General features: G+C 37.4%; 2 protein-coding genes across 2 annotated transcripts in view; both read right to left on the reverse strand.

Moving 5' to 3' along the window:
• Positions 1-4,646: 4,646 nt before the first annotated feature.
• Positions 4,647-12,122, reverse strand: sp3a (sp3a transcription factor). The gene is made up of 6 exons (XM_030124963.1): positions 11,953-12,122; positions 11,471-11,559; positions 8,771-10,025; positions 8,032-8,218; positions 7,730-7,926; positions 4,647-6,648 (listed from the first exon to the last, which is right to left on the reverse strand). Exons 1-6 carry the CDS (start codon positions 11,972-11,974, stop codon positions 6,356-6,358), a joined length of 2,043 nt encoding a protein of 680 aa, XP_029980823.1. The 5' UTR covers positions 11,975-12,122; the 3' UTR covers positions 4,647-6,355.
• Positions 12,123-20,019: 7,897 nt separating this feature from the next.
• LOC115411945 (obg-like ATPase 1) overlaps positions 20,020-27,530 on the reverse strand; it is a 43,834-nt gene continuing 36,323 nt past the window's right edge. Inside the window, exons 10-11 of the mRNA XM_030124248.1 lie at positions 23,054-23,176; positions 20,020-20,496 (exon numbers count right to left, since the gene is read on the reverse strand). Of these exons, the coding sequence (XP_029980108.1) occupies positions 20,395-20,496; positions 23,054-23,176 (225 nt within the window). The 3' untranslated portion in view covers positions 20,020-20,394. The remainder of the gene's footprint in view (positions 20,497-23,053; positions 23,177-27,530) is intronic.

The raw sequence follows: 27,530 nt of genomic DNA on the forward strand, positions 1-27,530 counted from the left end.
TCTGCTCATGCATCTCAGCGTCATTTCATGCAATTGTCTCTCAACCAAAAACAGACACATACTGAGTGCCACTACAAAGAACAACATAATGTGGAAAAATTTGACAGAGGTGTCTCATTGTCGTCGATTCAATTTTCACAGTTGGATCTGAAAAGCATATATACAGTAAATTCAAAACAGCAGGAGTGAGAAATTTTACAATAAAGACAGCAAATCTGAATTAAACTTAACCCTCCTGAAGCAGAACCAGTGTCGAACCATAATTTACCTGAAACAAGTGTGTTTAATGTGGAGCGGTGGATGCATGTGAGGGGATGATGGAAGATGATTTGCAGTCACACCATACTTTTCAACTCAGTGTACGTCTGTCAGTTTAAACATCTGGCCCGACACAGGTAATAACTGCTGACAGCAAATAATGACCTAAAATACACAAAAAACCAAATCCACAAGCATGTGACCACCAACCGCAGCTTCCAGGTTTGCATAATAGTCCCTCTGTCCCACTCCAGGTGTCTGTTCACCTTGAGAAGTCCAGGCCGACACGCAATGTCAACACAAGCACTTTGTAGCTCGACGATTCTGTTTGTCTCCTCTGGTCCTGCTGGGGCTCCAGAGGGAGGTCACCAAATTGTCTCTGGAATAAAAAAAGGCGCTGACCTTCTGCTAAATTGGCCACATTCAGTAGACAGGGAATATCAGGTTATTGAGTTGATCCATGCTGTGTTTCCTTGCCTGGGGAAAATGATCTATGCCATTGTCTGCCTTCTGCAGTTGATCAAGGGCAAGAATGTGTAAGGAATGCAGAAATATGAGACACTTTTTTTTTAGCAGTTTCAAATGTCCTAATGGTTTAAGAGAAAAACACCATTAGGACTCTGCTATAAACAAAATGTTAAGTAGGATGCTAAGTGCTTTCCACTTACAAAGATGCTTACAGTTTATATCCAAAAGGAAATTAAATAAAAGCTTTATGCTCTAAAATCTGTGAGATTTTTCTTAGAGGAGACACATTGTAAATGAATGCAGCTGCAAAACGGCAACAATTCATTGCACTGTACTTTCAAGTTGTTGATTCCTTGAGAAAGGCAAATAATAGTCATTTTGCAAAATTGCAGGCCTATCCTTCAACAACTGGGGAAAACAGTTAAAATTGGGCAGGGATAGGGAAGAAGCAGCTCTCTCGCTTAAGTATTTTGTGTATTTGGGACAGTATAATGAAATAAGTCATTTCTGCCAACAGTTCACATTACCTCCCAATGGTTAAGAACCATAATCCCAATTGCATTTTGAATTCTATCACACATACAGTTGGAAATGTTATTGCATGATTACAGTGTTCTCTCCCTTGACATAGTTATTGTATTTATGCATTTTGCACATGAATTTAAAGTGAAGTTGAGCACCAAGAACAATTACACCACCATTCAAACTGAGCTACAAGAACCAAAGCAGTTTGGTGCAATAAAAACACAAACAACTTGTGGGGTGAGCACTATTTGAAATGATACCTGTCTATCACAAAACACAACACTGAAGTGGCATAATCAAAAAAGAAAAATACGACTCAAGTCGCAGTGTGTTTCACTCTTTTTTGATTTACATAATATTCAAACCATCAAATCAGTAAAAATGAAGAACTGTGCACAGCAAAGATGTGTTTACCTAAATAAAGACAAATCCTTGTCTCTTTTAATACAAGTTTATGAGGAAATAATCCACATCCATACCTGAGCTGAAAAGTGCTCTGTAAAAGCAACACTAACAGAGGAGAGTAGAGCAGTTTGTTGACAAAGTTCCTTCCTCATAGCTGGCGGTCAGCTGAAATAACAGTGTGGACAGTGTCACGCTCACCTGCCGCCTGATCTCTCTCCCTCCTTTAACCTGCCGGGAGAGAATCACCCACTGATGGCAGCTTTTATCTGCATCAGCCAGGGGAAGAAGCCTCTTCCTGTTACGAAGCACTGCCACTTTGTCAAGCAAGACAAACTTATCCTGACTCTGACACTGGACAATCATTCTTTGTTCTCAATACATTTCCAACTGTGGGTGTGATTTGCATCATAAAAGCAGAAGACAGGCCACACACAAACTATAGTAAACAATATTCAGACACAAGGCATTAAAAAAAATCTCAGAATCTTGAACTGCAAGAATTTTTAAAAGGCACTTAGTTTTTTTTTTTTTTTTTTAAATCTTCCAAACACTACAAATGGAAAAATCATGATTCTTGGCTCAGATTGTCCCAGAGGTCTGTGTATCGCAGATTTCATTCCTGCAGGGGAGCAAAGATTATTACAATATTCAGATTACCGAGCAGGGGAAATTAATTGGACTAATTAACATACAAGTAAATGATGATACCGTTAACACATTTCATTAACTCAAACTGTCATTCTATGTTCCTGGTGCACTTGGTATTGCATTACAATGAATTGGATTCATTAAATTATGCAAATGAAAGGAACGACAAAACGGACGGGTCTCTTTTAACATCCTAGAGCACATTTTCTGACTCGTTTTCAGCAAATTGACGAAGACTCCAAAAGCATGTGCTCTTCACTGTGATTTACCAGATAAAGCTTTTCATAGAGTCCAGTTTTAATTATGTTCACGGGCACTAAAACCAGGTAGGCTTTAATATATTTCATACTCCCTCATGCCGCTGTCTTGTTCCTAATATTCAAGAAAAAAAATAGCAACAGCACCTAATTAGTAAAATGTCCTATTTAGTGTAAAAGGTAAAGATAGTAATACAGCATGTGTGATGACTTAGTGATATCAGATTCACGTTTTCAGAATGGTGACTGTAAAAAGGTGACAGATTTATGGTTCAGATTCTGTGAAGTAATCAGAGATGATGAGTTTGATCCGATTTGGACCATGTACCTGTACTAAAGGTGAATCTTGCTGTATACTCCTCTTCTTCTTTCATTATGTATGTAGACATTCACACTAATAAATGATGGCTATTGTGATACCGATGCTGGTTTCTTTTTGTATTCTTACTATGCTCTTTGAAAAAGGCATATATTAAAAAAAAAAAAAAAAAAAAAAACAGATATACGGTAGTGTGTACGGTACTTTAGCTTCATTGTAAAGAACATTCTAATCTGTGGGTTTATTAATAGTGCAACAAAAAAATCTGGGAAATAACACATAAAAAAAATTACAACTACATGGCTTCCATAGCCATAAATCAGTAGTTTGACATCTGCTGCTATGACAAAAAGTAGACAAAACAATAAAATCTGACATGCATTACAAAAAATGAAACAAAACACCAGATGAAAATGGGGACAATATGAAGTGCAGAAGGATGCAATATAAAAAATACCTGATACTTATGTCTATAAACACCTGATTTCCAAGAATTTTTGTTTTTGCTGTTGATAAATTTCCTGTTTATTCCCAGTTGTATCTTGTTACAGATTGAGAAATGCTTATGTATAGGCATTACAACTTTGCTAATGTTACTGTATTTGTACTATCGCCACTACAATCAACAGGTTTGATTTTTCTTTTATGCTACTTTATTCTTATACTATTTTGATTTTTTTTTTTTTTTTTAAATTCTGTTGGAATGACTTCAATAATTAGTCTCTGGTCCCCGGATCTGTTATCTTCACGAGTTCCAAAAGTCAGAACAGAACAGGGAAAGAAAGCTTTTAAATTTTCAGCTCCCACTGCCTGGAACCACCTACAGAAGGATATTAAACTAAAGGAACTGGTCTGTTTTTAATACATCCAAAGTCATTTTAAATAAAAGGGAAAAGGACAAATGTGGGTGTAGATGTTTTTCTAAGTGACTGAATTGGGTCTGGCTTTGAGATGCTTTTAAGGAACCTTGTTGTTATACTTCTAATATTTGTAAAAATAATGGTGACATTTTATATGTATGTTCTTATCAGTTTTAAGTTTGTGTTTATGTATATTTTTAATGTGGATGCATGGCTGTGATTTCTATTTTGTGTAACTTCTGCTGCTGTCTTGGCCAGGAAACTCTTGAAAAACAGATTTTAAATCTCAATGAGCTTTTTTTCCTGGTTAAATAAGGGTTATAATAAATTGCATGGCATTTGGCCAAGGTGCATGGCCAAGGTGATAAACAGCATTTCAGTTCTTTATAAATCACTGTGCATTTAGTGAATTGACAGTAAAAATCTCTGAATCTTGAATCTATAACACCAAACCTTACAGTGGCTTAAGACATTTGCAGTGTAGTATGAAGTCAATATCTTCCTTTTAAATAATAGTACAGATATTGCCTTGTTTGTACATTTTAAAACAAAAGGCAGAGCAGATTACTTACATGGTGCTGCCACTTCTTCCCTATGTGAATCTGGGTCTGGACCTGCTGAAGGTTTTGCTCCTCACACACAGACTGCATTCCTGACATTTGTATGTGACATTAAGTTGTGGTTAATTGAGGGTCCACACACCTCCTGTTGGCCTCCATGACTTCTGTCTTCATCTTGGCAGTAGAACATGGGGAAGGTCAAGGGGTCAAAGAGATCTCCTGGAGCTGCTCCCTTGGCTGTAGTGACATCTACTGGACTAGAAACTCAAGACTGGAACATATGAGCTTCAAGAGCAAGAAAACAAAAACAAACTGGGATCAAATGGGGAAAAAAAAAGAAAAGGAATTCATGTGTAACAGAAGGGTTTATATTGATGTTAGATTGACATATTTATACAAAAGATTTGAATGAGAAAAAACCTTCAGTGTTTAGTACATATGGATTTGCAGCGAGCGTGTCAACTGCATGTTGCTATCAGAGGGTGAAGCATAATCTGATTAGAATCACAAGTCCATGTGAGGAGAAAAAAAAAAAAAAAAATCACATTACGTAATTATAATGGACAAATAAAGATGCAGATATTCCACCATTAAATTCACCGTTCAGTGTGGATGTGTATACAGTTGAACAGTTTGGAGTCAAATATCAAATAAAATACACAAATAAAAAACAGGTAATTAACAGGGAGATGTAACATACAGTTACAGAAAAGAACACAAAGACAAAACATTGGACATTTTCTGACAATGGGTATAAAGAACAGTTTCTCGGGAACTATACAAAACATATCTTACACAAAAGGATTAACAATAAAATGATGAATACAATGTTGAGTACCGCATTCAGTGACACATGACACTTGTGAACCACCTGATCAAACTGATGGACAGACAGTGAACATTCTGAAACTGCTTCCATAAGATGAATATAGGGGCTGTCATAAAAAATAAAAAAAAAAAAGGAAAAAAGAAAAAAGGTTGACATGGTCAGATTTGATGAGCACAGGTAACATGGTGACGGCTTAATTCACCTCAGCTTTTGGTCCATCAAATAACGTTTCTCCTCGACACCCCACTCCCACTGTGGCCCAAGAAGCTCCAGGGGTGGCTAACTCCACTACTATCACGTAGTCACAAGTCACCCTGAGTTTGTAGTCAAATTTGGCAAACATCTCCAAAGAATGGCTTTTTTCTTAATATTAAAATGTTTTTTTTTTTTTTTAATTTGAAGTCCTCGAAAAAGGTTTTACAAAAACACATTTGAGTTACATACAGTCTGATGAAATAGTCGTTTGAAATATCTTGGACCTTTCATATCACAAATCCGTGTTTTGTGTAAAGCCTACTATAAATAGCTATTAAGTCAAAAAATTGAATAAGCAAATAATGCGTATCATTATCAACAGTACATGTTAAAGAGAACATACAATACAAAATTTTGATTGTTTTTCATTTTCACCAGCAAAATATAGTAGGTGTGAGCATTTTTTAAAATGGGAGGACTTGCTAAATTGCAAGCACGGTGAGTGCACAGAAGAAAAAAAAATGCATAATATAACAAATAAATGAATAGAATTGCATGGACGTAAGCAATAACATTACTTCAGCTGGATAAAATTAGCTCTGCTGTCAAATTCTTGTTCAAAGGAATATGGAACAAACTTTGCTAACCAAGACCATCATTAAAATATACCATCAACAAAAGGCAAAAAGAAAGTTGCTCAATGTATGAATAATTTTTTTGTGAAAAACACATCAATAGGTAGATACAAAACAAAATGGCATCCTACATTTCCAACTACACAGTATTATACAAAATAAGGCATTTCCTTGTGTCTTTACTGCAACATCTTTTCCCACCTCAATCTTCTTTTAAGTCTTCGCTGCTAGTTGTCACTCAGTAAAAACTGAGTATGAACATTGACTTACTACTTCTGTGTTAAAATATATATATATATATTTATAATTTTAGTTTTTCTTCAAATCTTGAATAGAAATGCAGGTAGGAGTATACAGTATGAGAGAGGTTGTAGAAGTTCATAAGTGGAGTGTAAATCACTCCATGACTTCGGCGGCCGCTACCGTGGTGACGAGCTGAAGAGGGATCTCTGCGTTGGCCAGGATGTCCTGGGCGTTGCTGGAGCCCTGCTGGATGTTGGTGAGGATGAGGGTGGTCCCGCCTGCTGTGGTGATGATACTATCTGAGGACCCTGCGGATTCCATCGAGGCCACCACAGCGCTGCCAGAGTTCACGCCTTTTTTGTTCTGATGAGTTTTAATGTGCTTCGCCAGGTGGTCGCTCCGCATGAAGCGCTTGGAACATTCTGGGCAGACAAACTTCTTCTCTCCTGCCAGAGAGAAAATACAGTTTGAAAAATAAAGAGTATGACACTGAATACATTTGGAGAGGGTCAAACATGTCATCTATCTGAGGGACATGCATCATATATCAGGTGAGAAGTTTAGTTCAAAAGTTCAACTTGCTTTTGTCATAAATAAAATTAAAGCAAACAATGCAAACATTGCTAATATTTAGATATTTGTGGGAGCTGACATTCAATCAACAATTAATCAAACAACTTCAACCAACTCTTACCAAATACAAACAATAAATAATGAATGTTTTTACTGATTGTGCAAGACTGATTAAAATTTATCCCTCATCATTACATGGCTTTGTAGAATTCTTGATAATGATTTTTTTAATGAATGCATCCTATATAAAATCTACTGGACTATTTTATGTAGTTGAAGCAAAAACCTAACAAAACAATAGTAACATTTTTCTATCTTTTGTGTAGTTAAAACAGTTTATTTCTTAGGTTATTCACTGTGAATAAGCTGAATTATTGAGAAAACCTGACCAGGTGATGCAGAATAAACTAAATAATGACACTTGAAGGTAATAACACTGATTTGATAATGCCACTTTTTTATGTGAACCACATCCAGTTGTTTTAACTTATCTCCTCGTATGTTTGAATGCATTTCTAGCATGTACAGGAGCACATACTGTGTTCAGCTGTTTACTACCCCAGACAAACTAAAACACATTATTACCCAAAATTCAGAGCACATTCAGTGAGCAGATACAGCTGTTTGATGGAGAATCCAACCACAATATCTAAACTCTTGTAAGGGCATCTTGCTATTGGCATCTTGTAACAAATTTGTTGAATACTGTGGTGTTAAAAGCTGGAACATGAACCACTTTAATCTCATCTTGAACTGGAAAATTACCACCAAGTCTATGAAATCTGGATGTCTTTCACAATGGTCTACAACTGTAACCTGACATTTTACATGTAAATCTAGAGTGGGACCAACACTGTTATTTCTTACATGACTCACACTTTGTAGGGCACAAATTAACACATTTTACTGATGTTTTCCTGATGCGCAAACACTGAAGGAGCAAAGAAAGGGCACCTGTGTGTGTTCTCCTGTGTCTCTGCAGCTCGTCACTGCGTGTGAACCTCTTTCCACAGAACATCCAGCTGCAAACAAAAGGTCGCTCCCCTGAATGCCAACGCAGGTGTGCTCGCAGGTGCGATGTTTTTCCATAGACTTTCCCACAGCCTGCAATGTGGCAGATGTGCTGCTTCTTTTTCCCCATGCTGGATCCTCTGAGAAGCACAGGTACAGACATTTAGGGTGTTTATTTTCCCATGAACCTCCCCACACGTACAGTGTACAGAGCGAAGTGAAGAGCAGCAGTCAGGCTAACTCACCTCCCACCTGACTCTTTACAGTTGGGGCAAGTACATGCAACTCTGCGCAACCTTTTGCCTTCTTGGCCAAACTGATCATCCTCATCCACCAGTCTGACACGAAGATGTGATAGATCACTTGGGTTTAAGGTGGAGTCGGTGCTCAGCTGCCAGTCTCCAGAGTCTGGTTCTTCCTTTATTCGAATATCTAAAGGCATACCAAAGGCAGAGAAATTCATGTGTTAACAATATTGCTTACTCTAATAACTCAGCCAATAGCTAAGAGCAACCAAAACAAAATATGGTGAGAGATACTTTAAATCCATATAACAGTGACTCAGTGAAAAAAGGCATAAGTGGATATAGAATGGGTCAAAGGATTTTTACATCTGATATTCATCTACATATTTTTTGATGAATTGCATTGATCTGCTTACTTAATTAGATATTTATTACTTTCACTTCATTGATCAGTTTAACAGTTTCTAATAAAATGTAAGGATTGTCTGAATAATTGGCTTTGTGGACTCTGAACTACAGTCACTATGTCAGTCTTAAAAATATTCACAGTAGCCTGACCTCTATCTCAAACGCAGAACATATTTCACACTACACATTTTAACCAACTAACATTAATGACGGCTCTACTGATTTACTGTATTAGTTTAAAAAAAATAGTTTAATAAAAATGTATGAATCATTTTGATTAATTGGACCTTGTTTGCTGTGTATATTCTGAAAATAAAAACTGTTACACAACCTCCAGGGGTTTCCATGTCCCCATCCTGTTGGCTCATTGAGTTGATGGTCACTGTCTGCAGGTTGGGGATCTGCCCTGTGCTGATGCTGACTGGATTGGACCCCAGTGACAGGGTCTGAACCGGAGCCAAGGTGATCTGCTGGGGTGGGGTGGTAGGCAGCTGAAGGTTCTGCAGGTTCTGCACACCCTGCACCTGGAACGTCTGCCACTGTATCTGGCCTGATGGTGTTACTGTCTGAGCCTGGATGATGAAGGTCCCAGGATTGATCAGTTGAACGTTTTGCAGGCCCTGTCCGCCTGTCGCCACCGACTGGACCACTTGACCGTTGCTGGTCTGAACAGGCACCTGCTGCAGCTGGATGATTGGCTGAGCGGAGGACACTTGGACACTCTGCTCCTGATTCTGCTGGATGAAACCTTCCTGGAGACCAGAACTTGAGTCGGCTTGCTCTGTACCCACTGATGACAAGGCTGTGTCTTGTGTCAACAGACCTGATTCGTTCGCTGGATCATGTAGCTGAGTGGAAGACGTTGGCACAAATATCTCAGCATTTGCATTCGAGTCACTTACTGGTAGTGTCTGTGAGAGGTGATCATCTGCCTTCGCCAGAGTCTCTGAAGTGTCCACAGGCTGACTTGCCATTATTAACTGACCATCAGCAGTGACCCCGGTCGCAATAGTCTGAGCACCAGACAGGCCAAGTGAGTCTAAGTCCACACTATTAATAGGAACAAAAGTGATGTTCCCAGGCAATCCCACAGGCACATTAGTAACAACCTGACCGTGGTTGTTGAAGGTGGAGCTGCCAATGGAAACCCCCTGGATCTGCTGGACATTACCAGTCTGTGATATGAGGTTCTGGTTGTTATTAAGGATGTTTGCAGTTGATGCCATGCTGAGACTCTGACTTCCATCTGGCAAGATCTGAATCTGCCCTGTGGCATCCTGACTCAGAGTTGCTCCTTCCACACCAGAAGTGGAGAAGCTCAGCTGTCCATCTGTGGTCTGAATCTGAGGAATTACTTGGTACTGAATGTTAGGCACTGAATTGGCTGAGGACGTGTCCGTTCCCGACGTCACAAAGATTGGCTGAGTCTGTAAATTTTGAAGAGGAAGAACAAACTGTCCATTTGATGTTAATATCCCTTGACTCTGGATCTGTATCATTCCAGATTCATCCTTGGCTCCTGATGTGGGGGTTAAAACCTCCCATTTATCAGTACCAGTGAGCTGTGAAGATGATGAATCTGTTGTCTGTGGGCGAAAATGGTTAGAATTAACACAATGCAAACAATGGTAATATTAAGCAATGTAATGTCTGAAGCCTAACTGCAATAATCTTTAAATTTCCTTTTAAACAATTCTCCATAGAGCACATGTGCCACTAGTATGATGTAACAATAAAAGAAAATGCAAATTAGTAATATTCATCAAGCTAGAAGAGGCAAGAAATGATTTTACCGGTACATTTGTGTTCATTATTTACCACTGGCTTTTATTTTGTTTAGGGTTCGTTCTGAGTTATTTTAACTTGTCACTCAATGAGTCATTCATGCTACATGGCCACACATCTCAACTCCACTTCTATCAAACTTATTCAACTTCCAAATATTTAGGACTGACTTCAATTTTTAACTATAACATTTCCATCCATTAAAATCACCTAATGCAAAATGTCTCACTAGGTAGATAGCTTGATAGATATTGACAAGAATATAGCAACATGATACATATACAGACGTTATGATTCAATATATTGTGACATAATGAAAAACTATTTTGTGATTGTGAGGTTTTTAAAATCTAGTCATAGGACTGAGGAGACACAACCATTATGCAAAAAATACAAACATATAAAACGTTGAATCCAAGGCATCAAGAGGCTAAACAAAGATTACCAAACTCCTTGCCTATAAACTACTAATTAAAATTGATTGTGTTTTTGAAAGCTAATTCAGCATCACAAAACATAATATTTTAATACTCGAGTGGATCAATCTCTTGCAACCACACAATGAGATTCGATGCATGTTCTATAGTATGAACTTCAGTCTTTGCCGCAAGGACAAAAGCTTATCAGTTATATTCACAGTAGTACAGTCACTGTACAAAAACTGAGCTCAAAACTTATGAATCCTCTAATACTGCCACAGTGCACTGGCCATAATTTAAATGAAGCGAGTACAAAGCTCAGCTACACTTCTACCACCACTTGTGTTCAACTGTAGCCTGAAGCCACCACTTCTGTTAATACAGTGAGACTGGTTTACCCCACCCCCCACCAGCACCAGCACCACCTCTGTCCACCACTGAAGAGGGGGACCCGACCTTAGTGCAGGTAGTTGCTAGCGGGTCAAGTGCTGATGTCCTACCCACAATGTTTAAAAAGAAGAAAGTGGGTGGCCATTAGTGTGGGTCACGTAAAAAGTGTAATTCGCGGATATTGAGCCGGGTGACAGAACTTTTTTTGACCCCCTTTGGAGAACACCAGTGCACTGGTGATGTTCTGGCCTTTCATCGGGTCTATCGCTTCAAGCAAAGCGATGGAGGAGGGATTTGCAACCCGCCTAAGGGGTTCAAAATCAGACGGCAATATCCCCTCCAAGTTTGAAATGTGTGAACTTCTCTAGGCGCCGCTCAGCTACTGAAACGCACTTACGACGTATAATACGACCACAACACCAACGGGGAAACCTTACCTGATTGCTCCTGCCTTCATTCTGTTGAAGAAAGTCGTTTTGACTGCTGTCCACGTCCATATCCGCTGGTTTCATGGGCTGTTCTGGTGCTAAGTAATAAAAATCACATATGAGCGACAATAGCTGGAGCTAATGTTAGCTAAACAAACCTGATGCCCACACACATATGATTTCTATAGGTAACGTTTACATAACATCAGTAGACTAGCTAAATCACATCTAATACTGCAGCTACATCAATGAATAAAACAGAAAATGCGGCAATACTTAGTTTAAGGCGCGATTACTAATGGTGTGTACTAAAACAAGCTAACCCATTTAGCAAACCAGCGCAAAGTTAGCTGCTACAGCTAACTTAGCAGGAGATGATTAGCAATATCACCGAGAAGGAGCGCTGTTAGCCTGCTAGCGAGCTAATTTAGCCAGAGGATGCCTTAGCTTGTTAGCTTACGTTAGTGAAGAACAGGACAAATATTACATACCAGTCATTGCGTGACTTGTCATGAAACGGACAGTCCTGATAGTCACAAGCCAACGGACATGATCAGCAAATTATATTGATTGTACAATAAGTAATAAATGTCAGATTTTTTTGTATTTTGATTGACGGGCGGTAGGTAACACAAAGGGTGGGGCCTGCACTGTTGACTGGGAGTACTTGCGTCACATACAGGAAATCCCGCCGTCCTTCTCAAAGCTTATTGGTTGTCGGATTCATACACGGAAGTACTATTCGTCAGTCAACATGTCAATCATCCTTTGTTGAAGTCGGTTCCTGTTTATTATGCATTTTCAGTTTTACTGGCTTGCAGTTGATGGTGGTTACCGTTTTAAATTCAGTTTTTCAGACATTTTAGGGTGCAAGTTGTCCCCAAAGACGCATAACAAAAGAAAATAGAAAGAACAAATGGAAGATACAGTCAGAAAAGCCAAATTACTTGATCTGCTAAATACATGAGGTTCATATATCTATAGCCTCTCTTAACTATTTTATGAGCATCAGCTCACTTAGTGTTCTACCAGTTGTCAAATAATGACTTTTACCAAGATATATTAATCTGGAAGCCTTGAAACTGAACTCCTTATTAGCTCCTTTGATCTAATAGCTCCTTATCCTCTGTAGTGCCAAATTTGTGTTCATGCATTTGCTAATTCTCTTACTTCTTACAGATTTTCTGTTACTTATCTTTCTTGTTGCTTTATTATACACAGGTTTAAATATGCCTATATTGCTATATCATACTTAGTAATACTCCAATAGCTGTCAGTACCTTTTCAAAATATCACCATACAGAATGCTGAAATAGTTATCCTAACAAGTCTAAAACTGTCATGCTTTTAACTGAATTTGGAGTTGTCTATCTTCCAGACATATTGCACACTGTGAAGCATATAGACACCACAATTTGTTGTAGTAGGAACTTGTTTGAACATCGTTTTACACTTCTCTACAGGTGTTCTATTGTTCTGTGTGGAACCCATGAAGAGAATACTGCATACATCATAACAAAAATGTTATTATTTTCAATATTAAAAAATTTGGTAAAACTGAAAAAAATCCATGTTACTTCTTTTTGCTCAAAATTCTGTTTTATGAAAAAGTTATTTATCCATGTACAGTCATGGGAAAAAGACACCACCTCCTCTTTGAATTCTATGATCTAACATATTGGGACATTATATTAAAAACATCTGGTCTTTATTGAAAGTATTTTAATCTAACCACAAAAAAATTGTTTGAAGGAATTTTGGTTTACTTCTCTACTCAATGTTTCTTCAGTTCATTGAGGTTTTTGGGCATTTCTTTATGAACAGCTTCTTTAAAGTCCTGTTACAACATCTCAGGTGGAGGTCTGGACTTTGACTGGGTCAATGCAACACCTTGGTTCTTTCCTTTTCAAACATTCTGTTGTAAATTTGCTGATGTGCTTGAGATCATTGTACTGCTGTATGACCCAGTTTCAGTCAAGCTTTACCTGCACAACAGACAGCCTCACATTTGGCTCTGGCTCTGCAAAAAAAGCTCAAACCATCACCCCTCCACCACTGTGCTTGATAGTGGTAGGAAGAGATTGTACTGATATGCTGTGTGGTGTTTGCTAAATTTGGGGCTGTGTATTACAACCAGTCATCTCCACTTTGCTCTCATCTGTCCAAAGTACATTGTTCCACAAGTCTTGTGGTTTGTTCAGATGCAACTCTGCAAACTTAACTGGCAATGGGCATGGTCTGACCTTTGGTTGAATTTGCCATCCTCTCCTGAGATGAAACCTGTCTTAAATGTTTTCCACTTGTGACTAATTTTTTGTTGTGTACATTGACAGACTTGAAATTGTTTGTAAATAGCCTTAGAACTCCTCCCAGATCAATGGGGAGCAACGATTCCTTCTCTAAGCTCATTGCTGATGTCTTTCCTCCTTGGCATTGAGTTAACACACATCTAAAAACTCCAGTGCTCCTGGTGCTTTTACAGAGATGGCCACACTTGCTGTTGATCAGTAAATCAAGGGCATTTGCTAAGCAGCCCCTGATTACTTGGCCTCTTAACTCCTCTGGAAGTAGTAAGGGTATACTTACTTTATCATCACACTGCCTCTCCATTTTGGCTGATTTTCTATGATTTTTTTGGGGGTCTTTTTTTAATTAATAGCACAGAAGAATCTGTTATCTGCTGAGGTTGGTTTGAGGTTTAATTTAAGTAATGTTATAATCTTATGAGAACCAAATGATTTTTATTATGTTCTGATTTGTGAAACCAAAGAGGGTATATTTTCTTTTTCCAACTACACATGAATACTAAGCAGCAAAGGAGTATAAATGGCAGAAACTCATAATAACTCATAACTCAATAAAGATTATTTTATCATTTTTATATTTTTAGGTTTGATTTTGCTGTGTTCTGTTGTATATAGGTTATATTATCTAAACCCACCCCTCCAGGAAATCATATATTTTAGAAAAAACAATGAGGAAAAAATCTCATCATGACAATATCAATTACTTTTAAATAGAGTAAAAAACTGCAGCAATGAATTAAATATGAAAAAACAACCACTGTTAATAGAAAGCAAAACACTGATGTCACTTCCACTTTTCTTTCTGATCTTATCCTCTACGCTGTATGACAGACACAAACAGAAGGAAAGAACAGTCTACTTTTTCTGTGTGTGGATGTGTAAAGTTGGGATTTAAAAGAGTATTGTGTAATGCTGTGTGATCATTGTTTATTGTCTGTTGATCTAATTTTAATAATCTTTGAAGAAATTTAACACATATAAAAGCAAGTGACAAATAAGACTCACTGTGATCTGACTCCAGTATGACGTGTACATATGAGGACGATAGAGTTTTTTAATGTATACAGATGCAGTATTTGTCTCAGTTTGGCTTTAAAAAACCAAAACTGTTTATTATAGTTTTCTGTAAATGTTATGTAAATTTTTTCATAGATCTGTGAGAACACATTTGTGCATATTTACTACTGTCGGTCATCTTCAACTTAATGCGTGACCAGTCAAGACATGTTGAAATATCAGGCCAATCACTGTCACAGTTTTACTATGCATCTACTGTTAATATCCCCAAGTGATTTGGCAAACACTGTTATGACAAACTAAAACAAAATGGATTTGATTGATTGTCTACAAAAGTGAACAGCCTTTGTGAGAGAATAAAGCACAAACCTCAACTAGTGGAATCAGTTTTAAAACCAGTTGTCTTTTGTTTCAATGTTAAAATCTGTGTGTGTGGTGTGAGGTCAGACCAGTACTGAATAAATAAAACTGATTGAATTTTCATGAACTGTTTTCACAAGTTCATTTCCAAAACAATTCAGTTAATAAGTCCAGTATGTGCTCCCTTACTGCTGAACTAGAGAGGACTAGTGCATTTCTAATATGACCCAACAAATCTTAATCCTGTCTTGATGCTCTGTTTTTTTAATAATAGGCTTATTGTCATGAGTTTGTGATGTCAGTGGTACAAATTAATACATAAATGATTCATAATTGTGTTTTTTTTGTTTTTTTGTTGTGCTTTTCTGTTGGTTATTAAAAAAACAAAACAAAAAACAAGACACAATCTGACATCTGTTTGTATTAGAGTGAGTTTCTTCTTCCCTCCATTTGATTGTGCGAATTACAGCATTGTGAAAGTGCATTGAAATGAGAGTCTGCATGCTATTGTGCTTGCTCTGTGCTTGTGATACTATCAAGACTCCACTTCTGAGTATTATTTGTGGTGTGTCAGTTCCTCACAGTGCGCGACCGCAGTGAGGCTATTTCTTTCAACCTTCAATTCAAACTTGGCCCATTACAGCCAGACTACAAAAGCACTTTCCGTGCACTCAGGAGCTCACGGCAGTGAATGGTGGATATTTCCAATCACTCTGCTGTCAATCCAAGTGTCAGGTAAACACAGGCCAATGGAAACAGCTTTAGAAAAACCTCACAGCTATGTCTGTCTTACTCCAGGAGTCCTTGGAAACATATCAACAATTTCTACAAAGACCTCCAAGTTAAAGGGAAAAGTCAAATATCCTAAAAGCAACGCCCTAGTGGATGCAGTGCATGGCCCATACACGAGATATATAGCTGCATCAATGTTTGTCTGCAGATCTGTGTGTTGTCTCCAGCTCCAGCTGCAAACAAAGGAAATGAGATTGTATTGACAGACCTTGTATTCACCTCATGAGAGGAATCTGTGAAGTCTGTAGGGCAATTACCCAGTGGGAGTTTCTGAACATCCATAAGAATGTTCAATTCAATGTAATAGATATAACTGTAAGTGAGAGAATTAGATCTTCTTACTGCATGTGCACGGACGCTCAGTTTAGTATAGTGTTATTAAATATATGCAAACTAAATACTTTCTTTTATTGTTAAGGGTCAAATGGACAGATGAAATTCAAAACATTATTATTCCCCACAGAAGCCAGAAATTTCCTAGGAGAGGATGCTGTTGGTTTGGCACAATGCAGGAGACAAAATATGACAGGAGGAGTCCGTCCACAATGGCCCTGAGTGTTTACTATTAACATATTGACAGTTGTTTTCATGAAGGCCGGTCCAAGAGAGAGTGACCCCACGGAGAGAAACTGCCCTGCTGGAGGCACCTTGTGGGACACTGTAAATGGGACCTGAGAGAGAAAATTGAAACTGGTGCAGCAAGGAGAAAGTGTGGATGGAATATCAAATGTGTGTTTCTGAAACACTTCAGACAGGAACAATCAAAGTGTTCTTTGTCTGGGGAAGAATAAACTTCTGTGAGCAGTGAGTTTAAAGTCAGATGCATCAAAGTTTTGGAAGTTAAAATCTTCCACTGTTGCTCAAAATGCTATAAATATTATTTCTTAACAATGCTACAAGGTGCCTATACAAGTTTAATATACAATATAAATAGATAGAGATAATTAAAAAAAACTGAAACAACACAATCTAAATGTACTAACAGTAAAAAAAAACAAAACAAAACAAAAAACAAACAGATGTTAAAATATTAGTGCAAATACTAGTAGTAGCATCTTGTATCACAAGAATGGCACATGAAAGCTATAAACAAATGATATATTAAAAAAAGGAAAATGGCACTGAAATATTTGTCTAACAGCAGCTACTTGAACGATTTAAGTTAAATAAATGGATGATTGAAGGTAAGTAAACACTAAGTGCTCATTCAGGCCTTAAAGTCAAATTTAATACAATAAAATTGAATATTTTTATATCCAAAGTCTAAGTATATCACAAAATACATAAAACGTATTTCTATGCAATAAACAAATATATACTGTATTCCAGTCTGCTTAGTACAGTAGAAAATTACTCTGAAAGTATTTAGTTTGTTTATGTGCAGATATAGATGAAGTGATGGTTGATAAATATGTTTGTTTTTGTTTTTTTTGTAGAAAATACAGAGGACAGTATAAAGACTGCACATGATACTGCACATTAATGTTCTCTTTGACTTTAACAAACAGTAAAAGACTGGATAATATTTCCTGACATCACTTTGCTGATTAAACCTTACATGGGTGTGATAAAACAGAGGAAGACTACATTTAAGAAACATTTCAGTTCTTTAATTACATTTTACTGCTTTCTGTTGCAAAATTACAGTCCGTGTTGTAACCTGAACTGAAAATGAAATAAGGACAAAAAGAATTTTCATACATCGGACACAATCAGTAACAAGACACAAAAAATAAGACGATGCTAAATTTGTTGAGCCTTGGTCACGACTTTGACATTCCATTATGAGGCTCCTTTTTATGGCATTCCTCACTAATACTGGTGAAGATTTATTAACCTGACAGAGAACACAATAAATCAAAGAGGAAATTGTTGCATACAAATGAACATGAAGTGTTATTTTAGTAAAATCTTGATTCTATATTCAGTTCATGTGTATTGTGTGCACAGTATTTAGTACAAGTGGCCAAGAAGTCGCACAATGACAATAATTACAACATGGCAACCATTTTATTGTCTTCCAAAATAGAGATAATTTTCTCATTGTAATAATATGATACAATACTTGTATAATAACCCTTGAATTTCCCAACACAATCCCTTGTGCATAGTAACTGCTCTGAAAAGTGTCGGAGTTATTTATATGTTTATTTGCTTTAACTCACATTCCTTGTTCTTTATTTCTTCAAACGTCTTTGGTGTTCATGTGATTTACAATAGCTGTCTGTTCTTTGGGTGTGTTTTAAAGCCAGTTTTCCACTCTGTGTCCTTCTTGGTTTGATGCCACTGTGGTTTTGCTGTGGGGCAGAGTGGCACCGCTTGATTAATGATACTGACAGAACATTTGTACCAACACAGAATCTGGCAGATTTCTGGAGCAGAGCTATTTTTAAAGGTGCTGTTTCAGTTAAACCGTTGACGTCACCTCAAACTGTTGAGATGAGTTTGATTGATAATTCTTTTTAGCCTTGAATGCTTTATTATGTTTATGTGACAGAAATGCATTTTATGATGTAGTCGCGCCCTGTGAGTCTATAATTCAATAGTACTCGCTTCTCTTGTGACAGAAGAATTGTTGGTATTAAAACCTGAAACATTCAGGATATACTTGAAGAACAAGAGCCTTGTTATGGTGTTTTGTCCCATATAGGGCATCTGCATGACTCTAAATAGCTTTATTACTCGCCCTGAAATGATTTACTGTCACTTTATGAAAAACAAAATACTCCACTGCCCAGACCACTGGGAACAACTCGTCAATCGCTGAGCCTCAAAACTACAGCGGATGAATAATCTTCACTGTGGGGTTTAGGTTGGCCAACACCACCACCACCCTGAGAAGAATGCAAAAACAGATTTGTCTCAAGCCCCCATTGTGCTCTCCAGAGGTTTTGTATGGTTTCACTTAGAAAACAGTCAGCTGAAAACAGTACCAGCCTGTTGTTGTATGGAGGACGGTATATACATACAGTAAGCTGTTAATGTTGGAGGCCTTGTTGGTCTTTTCTGTGAAGAGTTTCCGGTCGGTTGCATGGGATTTGTCTGAGTGATTTCAATCAGCGGCTATTACTAAAGCTATCAAACAAAGTATGCTTAATGTTATTGGACGCTCATGTTGCCATCTGTTTTTCTTTCCATCTAACCACAATAAACACTATCCTATATTTTGCTACTGATCTCAAACCTTAAAGACTATAATCCACCTTATTTCCATGACAAACACTATGCTTTGTAGTACTAGTACAGGCTTCAGCGCCATAAAACATCCTATCCAAAAACTTGGATATGCAATACTATCTCTATAAAATGACCATTTTTATTCAATCTTTTTTGTTCCCATCAAAAGGCCATTTTGTTCTCTGCAGTCTTAATGGTTACAAGATATTCAGTAAAGCACTGCTGATCCACAGCTCTTTGTTCGGACTCCCATGGAGAATACAATCTTACTTTGGAGCACAGCGGCTGCAGCCATACAATTCCATCAGCATAAATGCTTCACAAACACTTACACACAAAGTATAGGGGTGAGAAAAATACTACTTCAGACAACAGGAATCGTTTTCTGGTTGTGCTTGAGGATTGTGTCAACTTCTATTTCATGCTATACAAAATTTTATAAAAAGGTGGAATTTTTGGAAATCATGATTAGAATGAATACGTCAGTTCATGGAAGGTGCATATTTGCTCTCATTGTTCATGGATGGATGTAAGAAAGCTGTAAATGTAACAATGATGCTATTTCTGTCAATATTTTAAAAATGGAACCTAAGTTCTGCAATGACAGTAAATCAATCATAACTCAAATCAAAAATGGAAATGAAAGGTTAACTCAGTCACTTTATGAATTATCATTCAAACTGACCACATATTTTGGCCAAAACACCTGCATCCTGCATTTGCCCTTTTGAAATCAGCATCACTTAACAGATTTAATTATAATTGTCCCCTCTCTGCTACAGTCAGTGTCAGCTGTGTCTTTTAATTCTCTAATCAGTGGTCGGCAGGACCGCTATCACCATCCCCATGCAGCTTCCCACTCAATACAGACATCCCAAAACACACACAGACTGGTTTTGTCAAATGTTTTATTGAGTGTAGACATCTGGGCTACTGTAAAACATGCATTATCTGCAGAAGGGGGAGAGGAGCAGGTGGCATTGTCCCCGCTGTCAGCTGTGTCAGTGCTGGCACCCGTGATGGAGATTAATGAAGTATCTGGAGAGTAATATGCTTCTTCAAATGCTGCTACAATTTGGAGTGGGGGGCTGATCCTGATCTTAAATAGCAAAGCTGTCAGAGTTTACTGAACCTGAGCCTTGGCACAGAGGGGAGATTTTATCCTGCAGGAAAACAAAAAGTGAGAATGTGGAAAAAGGTATCAGATGGAGGGAAAAAAGAAAAGAAAGAAAAGAAAAAATGGTTACGGACATTTGTGTGAACAATTAGACTGTTCTTGAGTCACTTTTTCTTTGGTGCATTTGGTGCGTTAAATTTGAAAAATATGATGTCTCCATCCTCAACGATGTAGTTTCTTCCCTGTTGTCTGTATTTTCCTGCTGCCTACAAAATAAAAGCAAACAAACAATTAAAAAATACAATAACGTGCATATTCTCTTATAGCACATAAATATATCAGAGGTGAAATGTGCAATATTTTGCAGTAAATAGCAAATAATAATGGAATTAAAATGCAACCAGTCTCTTAATCCACAATAACTTGATGTCATGTGCTGTCTTTTCATGTCTTTTCCCTCTCTGCCACACATGCACACACTCGTGCACACTTGTATCCATGTTTTGTCTAGGGAGGGGGGCTCTGAATTCCCACTGAGTGAATAATCCTCTCTTCTGCCCATTTCAGCTTTATGTGCACAAGCGCAAAATGTTAATAAGTCTTTGATTACAGCACTATCAAACTTCTCAAGGAAACAAAATAAGTTCTAACATTTCTTTTGTATACAGTAAGTGTTTGTTCTCCTTCCCTGCAAACTCAAAATAATTGACTTGAAGTGCTAATACGGACAGGTTTATGCATTCTGGTTCTGCACAGCGCACAATTAATTAGAAGAATCAATGTCCCTTTAAAGGCTCAGGAGACCATTTAATCCAAGCTCAATACCACCAGAAACACTGGATGGAGAGGGAGACAGGAAAAAAAAAATCAATGGCTATTTGTGATTCCTGAGTATGTATTAAACCAGACACGTCTAACTGGTTCATTTGCACTTGAAAGCAGCCATCTGGAGCAGCAAGCTTGGCTTAAGCAGATATGATTACTAATAATGTGATATCCCCATACACTGGCCCTATTCAGAGAGCCTATTCCCACAACTGGCATTAAATAGCATGGACCTTAATGCCACAGTCAGAAACGCTTCATGTTCTTATGAGGCCCAAAAAGGGATTAGCAAGAGAGCATGGAGTAAGGACCTGACACTCAGATCTCAGCCTCGGATAACAATGGTGAAAACCCCCAGAGACCGACACATTTCACCCTCTGTTTGCTGCTTATGGAGGGTGTGGACAATACACCGCTGCTGCATTAAATATCAAATACTTATTAAAAAAGGCTTGAATAGTAACTAGATTTAAATGTTTTCATAGTGCTTCCTTTCCACGCTGCTCTCTATGGTTCCCTGTGTGTCAGCGTAATTACATCAGTTAAATCTGCAAGTGGGTAAATTCAGTTGATGGCAGTGATAATATAACAGCATGGATTTGGACTGCTGTTCCCAAATGTGACACATAACAAGGCTGGAGTCACTATTAAATGTATTAGAGCTATTGAATATAATGTTGTTTGAAGCCAGTGAACTTAATTCAATTATATATTTACCTATTTTTTTTAATTTTCTTTTTTTTTTTATATGAACAGCATCTGATTATCTGATCTAAACAGCTACTGATTTAAAATGTTTTACAACTTTTGACTCACTAATCCAATCAATGCATGTAAAGCAGCATCAGACATGTGTTCTTTGGATGTTTAGAGGATCCACAGTGAATGTGAAAGCAGGGTCTTTTTCTGCAATATGATTCAATCTTACATCCCATATATTGTACATCCCATATAGTTTGACAAATGACAGTCTTTTCAGAGACTTGCTTTTTATGTTCAGATAAAAATATATTTTGCTGAAAAAGTCACTTTTTTCAGTTCAGTGATATAATAACCTTTGACTTCTCTCTGAAGTTTTATGAACATCTACATGATCAGTAAATTAAATATAAGAAAACACCTGCTTTTCACAAAAAATGCAAAATGTGGAAGGTAATATAATAAATTGTGATGAATCACTTAAGATAGAGTAGAGATGTAGACATAAATTAATATAGGAGTCACCATATAAATAGTTCTAGGTCTTTTAGGGTTGACTGATTATCAACTCTGTACCTTTAATTACAAAATTACAGTTTGCTCATATGTAACCAAATTTATGAAAAACTTTCAACTCTCTTTCATTCCTAGAAAAAAAAAACCCCAAAAAACACTTAAGCACATTTTGTAAATGTACCTGCTGCAGATTACACCCAGTTATTGTCTTCACAAATTCACCATGAAATCAGTTATTACACTTACACAGGGGTGTGCACATGAACAACCCACATCCCAGTTAAAAGGTCAAAACAAACAGTGGCCACCGTAAAAGTAAGATATGCAAGTCACATGTCTGTGCTACCGATCCATGAAACAGTCCTCATTTGAGGTATTTCACACTTTATTTAACTTGCCGCTTTATATCACTGTCACATGTCTACAGTAGCTCGGGGATTTGGAAACAGAGAGCTCTAAGCCAACAGCGCACTCTATAGATCTGATAAATGCCTGGTGAGGTGAAGAAGTGTTACCTCTGAGAAACTGTGCAGAGCTGCGATCAAGAACTACCATCAGCCAGTTAAGACACATTGTGATAAAGATATGCACAGCTGGAGCAGAATGGCAGTGTTTAGAGCCAGAATGTGTTGGCTTGTCAGGAGTGGTGCCGGAGTGTGTGCAGTAATTTCTTCCCCTGAGTAAAGGTGAAGAGCAGTTTGCAGTAGGAGCTGTGTGGTGACTGTCAGCTCCACTGATCACAGGAGACTTCCCCTCATCTCCTCTGGAACCCTGACTGCTCACCTTGACAGCGCTCTCACTGCCTTCCTCTTTAAAATCCTGGAATTTCATTACTTCCGCCATAATGAAGCCCTTCTCAAAGTCTGTGTGGATCTTCCCTGCAGCCTGTGGAGCCTTAGTTCCTTTCTGTCACAAGGAAGGAAAAGAGAGGACAATGAATTGTTTTGGAGAAGATGGATTACAGCATGCGGTCGACATGGTGTTTGATAGGGTGATAGCGACGTGAGCAGCACTCAGGGGTGTTTTCAGTCGGGGGTATTCTTGCCTCGGTCCTGATTTCTGGATAGCTTTCCACTCGGCTGTGCCCTGCTAGGGCAGCCTGGACACCGATAAGAACCCAGCACTGCTATCAATGCTTTCTGATTCCCATTCCGTGGCGGTATTGATTTCTGTCCAAGCAATCTTGCCTCATTGTGGGTCGCTGCTCAGCTCTCCGGTCATAACAGCAAGAGCCAGTGTTGCAGTGAGAGGTGATGGTGGTGCAGACCTCACTGCAGCAGGCCATGCCATTTTGATACTGAGTTTGGTAATTGAAATTCATTTCAAACATATTCAATAATTCCCACTGTGGTGGGAACGGTTACTTTAGCAATGTAATAGGTCACAGATGACCATGTTACAAATGTAATAAGTATAGTAACTACAATATTGCCTCAACTTGACAGCTTCATTGCTTAGTTTTAACCATCAAATGTAATCAGTTACAATACAATGATAAAGCGAAATACACTGTTGCCCATAAACATTGAATAATTTCATTTTTTTAAGAGACATTCCTCCTTACATTCCTATTTAATCACATCAGTAATCACCTATGACGATGATCACTTGAGTCCCATTTACAATACATTAAATCACACTATCACAATCATTTCATAAGAGAAAAAATATTTTATTCCAACTTTATCAGCAACAGTATATTTTACTTCAAAGTATTGTAACTTTTTACATTTGTTGCTTTTTTTCTAACAAATGGTTAAAACCAAGCAATGAAGCTGGCATGTGCTAATAAAAAAAAAGTTATCTAAATCATCACTGTACGGTAATGTTACAGTTACTTTCTGAATTCAGGAGCAAAATATTTTTGGATTTCCAGCATTGAAATATGTTTTTGTCCAACAATCCACATAGGCACCTGTTATAGTCTATATATAAACTTGAAAAGAAAACAAAGCATATATTTGTCTGTAATCATCAATGTTGTAATGACTAACTCTAATTTAATTACAAAATTGTCACTGATCACAATTGTCAATACATTGATACTTAAAATTACTTCTGTTACATGTAACTAGTTACTCACCAGCCTTTCATTGTGATAGACTTCCCCTGAGTTCCCCTGTTTTGCAGTCTTTAAATTGCCTTGAATAAACAGTAATAATTTTCTCCCCTAACCATATGTTTAAATTGTCTTCATGGATTGATATTGCAAAATATAATTTTGTTTCCCCAGAAGCCAGTTTACAAAGCACAAAATAACAATTTAATAGTTTTATAAGTTATTTGTACATTGGATTCTCTTTAACACTTGAAGACACAACTGATAAAATGTGCAATTTATATGCGCTGAAATAATGCAGGGCGGAAATGACAAATGACCCAAATAAGTGACGTGGCTGCTGTGTATCATTATGACTCCTGCCTGTCGACCTGCTCGCTCTCTCTCTGCTCTGCAGCACTGTGCTCAGGAACTGTTGAGCAGTTTTAATTATGTATATAATCAGGTTGGGGTCAACATATTTCATGCCAAAAGAATGATGCGTATTTAATGACTCTAATACATTACCATCTCTTTGCAATCTCATTGACGGAGTGCTTGTGAGTTTAACTACCATTAATCAGCATCAAGGTTTGTCTATCTGGAGAAAAATAGATTAAGGGGGGAATTTTTTTCATATGGTACATTACAAGAGATCCACATTGTCCTAGTTAAGAGCTATGCAGAGCAGGCTGATAGATAATGGTCACCTCGAGGCTGCCTAATAAAGCATGTTAAAGGACTTAGGAACACGACATTACTGAGTGTAGTTTTTACAATGCAAGATGTATTGGCTTAATATAGTTACCCACTGATGCTTACCTGACTAAATGCCCCTCACACACAATCAAGGCTGGATGTAATCAGTTATGAGGGAGAGGACAAGCCTGTTTTTGAGGACGCCTTTCAAGTGTTTCAGGACTTTTTTTGTAAACTGTGAGGACATCAGTCATGCTGAGACGAGCGTGCGCCACAACCAGGTGATGTCATCTGCCTAAAATGTAATGTGTTCAGTGTTTAAAAAAAAAAAAGTGGTGAGCTCACCTCCCCTCAGGCCTGTAAACATCTGAGAAGCCACGGTAAACAGATTCATCAAGTCCTTATTTGTGCAGATATGTTCCACACTGTGTCTTCTTCAATAGTACATTTCATAGTTTTTAATTCTAAAAGTCCAGATGAGAATATTAAAGGTGGCTGTTTATGGGTAGAGAGTTGATGTGCATGTTGAGAGCTGAGTGAAATACTTTTCTGATCAAAAGAAACAGCACTGTTCCTGTAGCTCGGTGCCTGACATAAAATATGCATCTCAGATCAAAATGTGAATATCTGTCAAAAGATTCAGCATGAGGCATGTTACTGGAGCCTGGAAGGATCAAACCGAAAAAACTATCATGTCCTGTGTTGATCAGATCAAACACAAGGGTGATCCACTCTTCCTTTACTTTTAATTTTTTGTTACTCTTCCTTATCAAACATATAATAAGACTGAATGACCCTAAAATAAACTTCAGTATGTTTTTTTTCTGTACATGTTTTACTGTATCAGTCTGTCTACAGGTGTCAGACACTTAAATTTAATGTTTTTATCGCCTTGTAACCATCATTTTTAAGGTGAATATTAAACAAATCATCTTTTTCTTATTCAAGCATTGCAAGTGATTATAAAGGTAAGTGTATTAGGTCCTCTAAGTCAGGTTTTATGTCAAGATATTATACATTTTGCCAACAGATAAGTGCTAGAATAAAATAAAAACACAGTACCAAGTTCAGCTTTGCAACACCAGAAACATAGACTTCCATACAAAAGAGCTTGTTTCTCATTGACAAAAAAATAAATTAAAAGGTGCATTAATGAAAATAGTAAAAATGATTGAGGCAGTTATTATAAAAATTAAGACTTACTATGGACCTGCAGAAACTCTATGTAAACAATATGTGCTACTAAAACATTAAATTTATGTATTTCCAGTGCAACATGGACATGAAAATACACCTGTTTAGAGTCATTTATGGTCACATTTGTTTACACATTTGCATATGTTAATTAAACAACATTCTGACTGCACAAGAATACATTTTGCCGAAAAGAGAAAATGCTCTAATACCATGAAATAACACAGACATATGCTGATCTACAGTTGTTCTGATTATATTTTTTGGCATACATTATACATATATACACACATTTGGCATACATTGTAATATATATATATATATATATATATATATATATATATATATATATATATATATATATATATATATATATATATATATATATATATATATATATATATATATATGTGTGTGTGTGTGTGTGTGTGTGTGTATATCTTTATACAGACATACACACACACACACACATATGTGTAATTTTTATTCATTTATTTCATTTATTTGCCACTGAATAAATATAGAGAAACTTTCTACAATGATGTTCATGCCTTAATTATTGAGACTAAAAGTTGAATATTTGTTTACAATGTGATGCTGGTTCCTAAAATGCTTTAAAGTTTAGATAAAACAACAGCTGAAGAAAACACTATAGGATTTTCACAATTTTAGAATCAATTAACAGTTCAACTATTAGAACTGTTATATCTACATCCTGAAAAGTTTCTCTAGAAAGTAACTTTGTTATTATTTAGATATTTTTGTGTATATGTACCTTTTGACCAGTCAGATACTATTACTGCACTCATTCACATCCTCTGTTTAGGAAAAAAAAGACAGAATCTTTCCACAATCAAAGCATGCAAAACCAACATCTGTATTGATGTAAATGCTGTGATCCCATTGCACAAAGCTCTTGACGGGCCGGGTTCAGTAAACTGAGACACACAGGGAGGAGGAGCCCCCAGCAAGGCCCACAAACAGTCGAATGAAAAGCGACATCAATTTTGGCACAGACAACCTCCGTCACACAGATTAGGCAGGCACAATGCACAGGCTCCTTATCTCCAGCGGCAGGAGGAGGCAGTCAGATCTGCACAGGATGGAAACATTCTCATGGACGTAATGGGCAAAATCAATTGTTGCCCTCCTCAATCAATGTAGCCCCCACTTTCACCGTTCAGCAGCTCACCAGTAATTGAAGTTATCCTTGGCCTGTAATGACTAGCTAAAGCACAACCATGACAAAGTTGAAAGTGTGTGATATCAGTGAGGGTGCCAGCAGGGTGGAACATGGGACACTGTGTGGATTCGTTTGTGTGTATGTGC

Source organism: Sphaeramia orbicularis, chromosome 21, assembly GCF_902148855.1.
Source record: "Sphaeramia orbicularis chromosome 21, fSphaOr1.1, whole genome shotgun sequence".
NCBI classification, from domain to species: domain Eukaryota; kingdom Metazoa; phylum Chordata; class Actinopteri; order Kurtiformes; family Apogonidae; genus Sphaeramia; species Sphaeramia orbicularis.